Genomic DNA, 8,701 nt, shown 5'->3' with positions numbered 1-8,701 from the left:
TGCCTCGCCGGGCCTGCCGCCTCCACCCGGTTGAGGACCGGTATCTCCTGCTCTCCCACGGGTGTTAGTCATCTCCCTATTCTCTGCTCCTTGCGGAAATAATCCACGTCCATCTTCGACTCCGATAGCTAATCGAGCTTTAGCCTTTTGAGTTTCATCCCACCATTCCGGAAATCTAACGAGGAGGACACAAGTATCTCGAGTATGTCTTTGTTTTCCGCAATGAGAGCACCATAATTTTGATTTGTTGGGTTTTAAACCGCCTTGGCGATTGGGCTGTTGCGCGGCGGTTCGTGGTGGTGGCTGTTTTGGTCGCGGTGATGGCTGGTTTCTGACGGCGAACCCGTGTCCGACTTGGCCTGATGATGATCCATCGTTGATTGCGCCGGTCTGGGGATCGATGTTTGCTGCTGGCATGATTTTCAACCGCGTAGCTTCTCGTTTTACCAGACCGTATGCGGTCTCGGCTGAGGGCAACGGAGTTTCCTTGAGAATATCCCTTCGGATCCCGTCATATCTTGCATTCAAGCCTGTTAGGAATTTGAACAGCCGTCTTGTTGCTACATACGTTCAAAGTTGGCTAATCCCCTTGTCGCAGTAATCCACAGGTTGATGTTGGCATCGGTCAATTTCGACCCAGATTCCGTGGAGATGTCGCCAATATGTTTCTATCCCATGTTCCCCTTGCACGATTCTGCCTGCCTTTTCCTCTAGATCGTACAACAGATATGGATCTGCAGTACTTTCGAATGTAGTTTGTAGGCTCTCCCACCGAGCTTGCGCGGTTTGGTGATGTGCAAAGTCGACAACAATTTCTGTTTCGACGTTGTCAATTATCCATGAGAACATTGTCATATCGGCTTCCTCCCATTCTGTGTACCCCTTCATTCTAGGTTCCGGCGGCTGCAGTGTACCGGTGATATACCTGTTTGCTCGCCTTCCCACGATGGCTACTCTCATCAGCCGTTTCCATAGGGGATAATTCATCCCGTTGAGTTTAACGGCTAGAGTAACATTCTTACTCATCTTTAATCGTGTCTCCTCCATATTTGGTTTCTCTTCATCGTCTGACATGTTGCAGGTTGGGAATAACCGCCTTCTTGGTCGGGAAAGGTATTAGGCTATGATGATTTTGTTCTGAGCCTTTGCTCTGGTACCATGTTGAAAGATATGAGTATTATTCATTCAACTTGTTTATTCAATTACAATAGGTACGCCTCTTTTAAATAGACCAAGGGTTACATAAAAATGGCAAGATTTGCCCTAATACTCATTCCCTAATTAATTTCTTTTCCTTGCTTACCTATTTTCCTTAGTTACATATTTTCCTTTCTAACAATATGAATCTGATCAATCTCTTCGATTGATATCAAACTAAATAAAATTCTCTCATATTAATACTCTTTTGTTCAATGGCCTCTACCATTCTAACAGTGCTTTCGATCTTAATACGTAAAATTTGCACATTACAAACATTGTCTCCTCATCCTTTGGGAAAACATTGCAATTAAATGCTATAATCAACAATTGTGAAACTAAAATATAAACTGAAGTGATAAACATAAAATTATAAACCTAATAATAACGTGGGAGAAGGAAAGAAGAAAAAACAAAATCAAGCATGGATTATATTAGTACTCCTACCAAGAAGGCAAAAAAACACATCAAATGGAAACAGTTAATACACAATCTCAATAGATCAAATTCAACAATCCTCACACAAATCTAGCCCAAAGTGCCTGCACTGAGCCGGAGAATCTCTTTATCCTGTCGGAAAAATTGCATGTCGCATTCTTGCAAACACACCCACGCTTCGATACCGTCGTTGCTTCTGTTGTTTAGCATAATTATATAATCCATGAGCGGCATTACTGCTACGCTCACCCACTCGGGCTTTCCGAACCCAAAATCCAGCTCGTAATCGCCAAATTTTGAGAAATCCGTACACCATATCACCTTACAATCTTCGGTCTCGCCTTTCTTGCTGGCATCCAAGAAATTGTCGACCAGCAATTTCCGACCAAACTCTTTGTCCCCGAGCACCCGAGCGCAGTCGCGGACGCCCTGCACCGTGGCTTCGCGGATCCTTGACGCCAAGGCGGGAAAATTTCCCCCTTCAGCTTCTGCCGCAGTGTCTTCTGCGGCTATGTCGAGGAAAGAACCGGAAAGCCACGTGCCAAAAGCGTTCTTTGGCACGGGCGGGACAGTTCTTTCCCGAATATTGATGAGCTGCCCCATGAGGGCGGCTCGGGGTTTCCCGCGACGCGTGATGTCTGCGCGGAGGAGGGCCTGGACGAGGAAGGTGGAGACCGCGACCACCCTTGACAGAGGGGGCTCGGACGTTGTCAGGCGCTGGCGGAGTTTCTTTATGGCTTTGCTGTCGAAGACGTAGCGCTCGGCGATGATGTTTTCGTCAGGTCCGTCGTCGTGGGGAGGAGGATTCTCGGCGGGGAAGTAGGAGTGGTGGTCGAAATAGGGCTGAATTAATAGTTTTCCGGTGGTCTCTGCGGCCGTGGCCCAGGCCGCGAGGAATGAGGAGAAGGAGGCGGAATCGACGACCCTGTTGTTGACAATACTATAAATAAAAACAATAAATCTGAAAACAGTGTATAAGTCTCATGGATCACACTCCTTGTATCAGTACCTGTGCGAAACGCATGCAGCTATGGCCAAACCCCCGCACTGAAACCTGTTGATTTGGACGGCGAGGATTGGATGGGTGGGCCCATCAGCGGCGGTAGCGTCAACTGGGAGTAGGTGGTTCTGTTGCTGGGGATCCAGGTGGCTTTTCAGGATAAGAGAGAGATCCGCATTGAGTTGAGCGGTCGAAAAGAGAGCGCCTTGGTCGTTGCAATCCACGTGTTGTTTCTCCTTATTGAACCTCCCTGCTAGTGGGTAGAAGTTGGATAGAATTTGAGACATTGATTCTTCCAACAAAAAACATTTGGATTCTCCGTCGTCACATGAATAATAAAGGATTCGAGTGTGATTGACAGCTGGGTTGATTTGGTCTAAGAGACAGATTTTGTAGCGGCTGAGATGTGGCGGAGTAGGCTTACATGGTTTCACTAGCTTCCGCGTAACCACCTTCACCTTCATCTTCATCTTCACCGTCACCTTCGCTGGTGATTTTTTTTACCGAAACGAAGGAGAAAGAGAGGGAGAGGGAAGGAGACGTTGGGATTGGCTATCACGGTTTCTGTGAGTATTAAAATAGGGAAGAAAGAATACGTTGGAGCCTTGGAGGAATATACTGTATTACTCTTGTACTAATATCTTTTTCTGATCTTTAAAAGGTACTACTACTTTACTACTTATTACTCTACATGACTGATAAAACCACGTTTATAAAATGGACATATGTAAATTTGAGTCATATCCAGCTGGATAACAGCGAAAATAATTATAAATTTGAGTTTATTTTAAGAAATTAAAAGAAAAGTTGGCGAAAAAAAGACAGTGAAATGTAGTTCCTACTTTTTTATATTAATTTTATAATAAAATGTAAGAGGAAAAAGGTTAGTGGAATGTGAGGCCTGATACTATTTATGGAATATTCTAACCAAGACTTCTAAAGTGGGACACTCAAAAATGATAAACCGGAACTCCTAAAGTGGAACGAAGTTAGTATAATTTCTCCGTTCATTTTAAGTAAACCGTTTTCTTTTTTTGAATGTCCTACTCTAAATTACCAATAAGGACTAAGGGATGTTATATGTGATCCTTAGAGCTAAATTACATATTTCTAAAAATATTGAAATATCATCCTCTCTACTTTTTTTTTCTTCACCATATCTTACTTTATTCTCTACACTTAACTTATAAAACACAAAACATGCTCTCTATTTTATCAAATAAATGGTCCACTTAGAATAGGATAAAGGGAGTAATTAAATGTAGATCTTGATAGTCAATGCTCGTACAACTCGATATTAAAATACAAACGTACTATGTACCTTTTCTGCTTTTGCGTGCTAGCTACACACCATGCAAACAATGTCTTCTTTCAGTCAGTCAGCCACGTGATTGATTTCACAAAGATAGATCAATATTCGCCTAAGTAGTAGCCTATATCGGTCCATCGTAGACTCGTAGCCATTTAAGTGCATGTTATTGTCCGGTACTCCCTCCGTCCCAAAGAAAATATGACCTTTCCTTAGACGGCAGAGGATTTCATGCAACTTTATTTTGCGAGTTAAAATAGAGACAAAAAGTGTTCTCATTTTTAGTAATGAGTCATCTCGGTTGAGACAAAACAAAATGAAAAGTGAGTCATCTTTGCTGGGACAGAGGGTGTATAACTTTGGCCAGCGATATCATGAAACAATCGTCAGATAATCGGATGTGCGCCATTGTCGGTGCAAGTGTAGGCACTTCTCCAAGTCATCAGACATTCTTCCTATCCCAATGCATGCAATCGATGTTGTCGAGCACACGGGGAATCCATGTACCCATTCGTGCATAATTATCAATAATTAAGCATTGCGCATAATTTATTTTCTCAAGTAAGTATCGCGAAAAGTCTCGATGAATCCGCACAAAAGTAGAGAGAAATTAGAAGAAACGTGTTCTAAATTTAAAGGGGATAGTGATCAAATTTATCTTCTCTCATTCCTTTTATATGAATTTTATTTTATTTTTTATTTTATTTTATTTTATTTTATTTTATTTTATTTTATTTTATTTTATTTTATTTTATTTTATTTTATTAAGTCTATCTCAAAATACTCCGTACCAATCTTCTCTCATTCCTTTTATATGAATTTTATAACACGAATTCCTAGATTGTTTGTATGACACATTCCATAACATATACATGTTCAAGGATGGGTGGTATATATACAAGGGAGCTGCAGATGATGGAAGTAAGTTATATTGCATCAACTTAAATAAATGTGTATTTGTTTGTTGATATAAATATTTTCTTATTACAGGAAATACGAGAGGAATTGCGCTTAGAATTACGACAAGATATACATCAATGCACATCTAAGGCATTTTCTTGATCCTAAACTTAGATTAGGCTAAGGGCATCCGCAATGGGCGGACGATGGCACGCCCGATGGAACGCACGATGGCATCGTCCGCGCCATCCATCGTCCGCACCCATTGCGGGTGCGCGCCATAGGGCGCGGACGATAGTCGCGCCCTATACTTCGGTCGCGGAGGATAGCGCGGACGATGGCCATCGTCCGCCTCATTGTGGAGGTCGCGGACGATCAACCGCGGAAGATAGCACGCGGTTTCATTTTTTTGTAAGGTAGAATTCTGCACACTGGTGCGCCGAAGAGGACGAAGACCACTGAAGCTGGTGATTACACGAGCAGCGGCAGCGGCAATCACCCGGTTGACCTCAACCGGACGTACGTGGATGAAGGGAGTTCCGGCACACCGGTGTCCGTCCGGCGTCCTCCCCGACGTCAAGGCTGCGAAGGCCAAGGGGAAGGCGACCGCGACCTCATCGTCGACCGCTGCAGCCCAAGCTTCGGTCCCGGTAGAGCTCTCGACCCAGACGGCCACCGCGTTTGAGTCGTTAGCAACAGCGTCGATGGCAAGGACGATGTTGCAGACGCACAGGGCCCTCAAGAAGTGTACCGACCCCGACGAAGCCGAATATCTCCGGGCGTTACTCGATGAGCTGCGTCGGAAGTTGGGAATTGGTCCGACTTAGTTTTTTTTTTATTAGTTCAATGATGTAACTTTTTTTTATTAAAACTTCGCTGTTTGTTATTTAGACCGTTTTTTATTTACTCGTTACTTTTTATTTGAAAACAGTTAAATTAATTCAACAAAACAATAAAATGATGATGTGGCGCGGCATAGGGCGCACCTTAGGGCGCGCCAGTGGGGATGTAGGAGGACTAAGAGTGTCCACTATGGGGAGCCTGCGGCTATAGCCGCGGGTTGGGGCGGAGGGCGGGCGGCTATAGTGGGGAAGTTGTCCGGAGGGCGGGCGGACAACATTTGGGGGCGGTAGGGGTGGCGGACGCGGGATAGGCGGGGTTGGGGTGAGCCCGCAGCTGGGGAGAATTAGCCGCACCTATAGGCGCGGTGCCCATAGGGGGCGGATAACCGGCGCGGCGGATTCAATTTCAAATTTTTTTTTTATTTACCTCTATAAATACCACTCCCCACCACCTATTTTTCACCATTTTCACAAAATCCATCCACTCACTATCTACACAACCACTCTCTAAAAATGCACCGAGGCGACGACGAATCACCCGACTCTCAGGAATTGCGCTATGGCAGCAATCCATCACATCTGCCGGGCTATCCTTCGCAGCCATCGGGATTTGGCGGTGGCGGAGTTTTTAGTTGTATTTTATTTTAATTATTCATTGTATAATTTTACCGGTTTGCAATATAACGAATATTCGGCCCTAATTACCTCGTTTTCTATTTATTTACACTGCGATTATTTTAATTACAAAATTTGTGGGCTATTGGAGGTGTCCACTATAGTGGCGGAAATAGAATTTTGGGGCTGTGGACAACAAAACTGGGGCTATGGACAAAAACTGGGGCGTGGCTATTGGGCGTGTCCGCCTTATAGTGGATACCCTAATATGAGTATTTCAGTCAATGCAGCTGGAAATCGAAGAATTGCGGGAGCTGGTAAAGGTCCTTGGTCAACAAGTTCGTTAGAGGAGAAGAAGTGAATAGATTTAGTGTGCGTTAGTTTTGACATTTACTTATGTTTTTTGGAAGAAAATGGAGGGCTTATTTTTTCTATTATAGCTTTATGGTATGCAAGTTATGAAACTTATCATTTTGGAAGATTCAAATTATTAGTTTGGTTCGAAGTATAAAACAATACTTGATTTTTTTATTTTGTGTATAATTTTAATTTTGTTATTCTTTTGAATAATTTCATATAATTTTTAAAAGATAAACCCTAATATTAATTTGTAAAAAATATTTAAAAATTACAGATTTTTCTGAAAAAAAATATCGATTGTGCTCGCAAATTGGCTAGCTAGAAAATATAATTATTTTCGAGCACAAAAGAAGATCTCACAAAGTATTAATTTGACTACCAGATCCATTTTGAAAGCACCGATCAGTGTGCTCGCAAATGTTTGCGACGTAGCTGATGGAGCACACTTCATGCTCGCAAAGTGCTTGCTAAATGACGTTTTGTAAGCATATTTGGTTAAATACAAGCATTTTAGTGCTCGCAAAACACCCTTTTTGTAGTGTAGACTTAGACAAATTTTGGTCGGAACAAAAAGAAAAAACTTTTGTGAATGGAGGTGGTACATATCTTCAAACCTCAAAAGATTATATGATAAGTTGTACATTAGAGATCTCGTTGTTCAATTTAAGGGAGAGTGTTAGAATGAGAAAAAAAATAATTAAAGAAAATAAGGGAGCCGGTTCGCGACGTCGTTCGATTGGGACGAGGGCTAGAGGCAGGGAATGGAAACATCAACTTAGACTCCACACATACATTGTTAAAACATCAACTTATTCATAAACTGCGGAAAAACAGAATGTCATACTCATTTCTTGAAAACACACTCAAATTGCTCGCACGAAGCAGGAGAATCTCTTTATCCTGTCAGAAAAAAAATTGCATGTCCGATTCTTGCAAAAACACCCATGCTTCGATACCGTCGTTGCTTCTGTAGCTTAGCATCATTATACAATCTGACACCATTGTTGGCGTTGGCTTTGCGAGGCTGATCCAGTCGGGCTTTCCGAACCCAAAATCGAGCTTGTAATTGCCAGATTTGGAGAGATCCGTCAACTATATCACCCTACAATTGTTGCCATTGAAGAAATTACCGACCAGCAATTTCCGACCTAACTCTTTGTCCCTGAGCACCCGCGCGCAGTCGCATACGCCCTACACCATGGTGTGGCGAATCTTGGACGCCAAGGTGGGAAAGTTGTCCCATTGAGCGTCTGCCGCAGCGAGCTCAAGGGAAGAAGCCTTAATTCACGTGACAAAAGCGTGTTTTGGCGAGCACAAGGGAAGAACCCTTAATCAATGGCCAAACCCCCGCATTGAAAATTGCTTATTTGCACAGTGACAATTGGATCGGTAGGCCCATCTATTGGGGATCCACGTGGCTCCTCAGGATGAGAGAGATCCACGTCGACAAAGAGAGCGCTTTGGTCGTTGCAATCCACGTGTTGTTTCTCCTTATTGAGCCATTGATTCTTCCAACAAAATACATTTAGATTCTCCGTCTCACATATTCACATGAGTAATAAAGGATTTGAGTGTGATTGACGGCCGGGTTGATTTGGTCTAAGAGAGAATATGTAGCAGCCAAGATACGGAGGAGTAACTTTGCATGCTTAAGGGCATCAGCAGTATGCACCGCCACGTCATCATTTTATCCTCCTACCCTTCCACCTGCAGTGGGGCGCCCTAAGGGGCGCCCTATAGGTTTTACTATTGTTTTGTTAATTAGTTTAAATGTTTTCAAATATATAAATGTAAACTAATTAAAAAACACAACGATTAACTAAAAAACGACAAATACTACATTGATTTAAAAAAAGTTACACGAGTTAGAAATAAAAAAAAAGTTGACTACTCTACAAAAGTCCCAACTTCCTGCGCAGCTCATCGATCAAACCCCTAGAGGTATTCGGCTCTGGCCGGGTACGTACACTTCATGAGGGCGTTATGCTTGTCCAACAACGTCCGCGCCATCGAGGCCGTTGCCAACTCCGCGTAAGCAAG

At 43.1% G+C, this 8,701-nt stretch overlaps 1 protein-coding gene across 1 annotated transcript; it reads right to left on the bottom strand.

The window, feature by feature from the left end:
* Positions 1 to 1,600: 1,600 nt before the first annotated feature.
* LOC121758113 (pelargonidin 3-O-(6-caffeoylglucoside) 5-O-(6-O-malonylglucoside) 4'''-malonyltransferase-like) lies at positions 1,601 to 3,272 on the bottom strand. The gene is made up of 2 exons (XM_042153547.1): positions 2,645 to 3,272; positions 1,601 to 2,560 (listed from the first exon to the last, which is right to left on the bottom strand). The coding sequence occupies exons 1-2, from the start codon at positions 3,103 to 3,105 to the stop codon at positions 1,726 to 1,728; spliced, it is 1,296 nt and encodes a 431-aa protein (XP_042009481.1). The 5' UTR covers positions 3,106 to 3,272; the 3' UTR covers positions 1,601 to 1,725.
* Positions 3,273 to 8,701: the final 5,429 nt, after the last annotated feature.

Source organism: Salvia splendens, chromosome 12 (assembly GCF_004379255.2).
Source record: "Salvia splendens isolate huo1 chromosome 12, SspV2, whole genome shotgun sequence".
Taxonomy (NCBI): Eukaryota; Viridiplantae; Streptophyta; class Magnoliopsida; order Lamiales; family Lamiaceae; genus Salvia; species Salvia splendens.
Note: the sequence above shows the minus strand (reverse complement) of the source record. Positions and strands in the feature narration are given on the sequence as shown.

Bases quoted from the DNA above. Each gene is read 5' to 3' on its own strand.
- LOC121758113 (XM_042153547.1), bottom strand. From the start codon at position 3,105: ATGAAGATGAAGGTGAAGGTGGTTACGCGGAAGCTAGTGAAACCATGT. The intron at 2,561-2,644 runs GTACTGATACAA...TGTCAACAACAG, and splicing joins GCTGCATGCGTTTCGCACAG to GGTCGTCGATTCCGCCTCCT.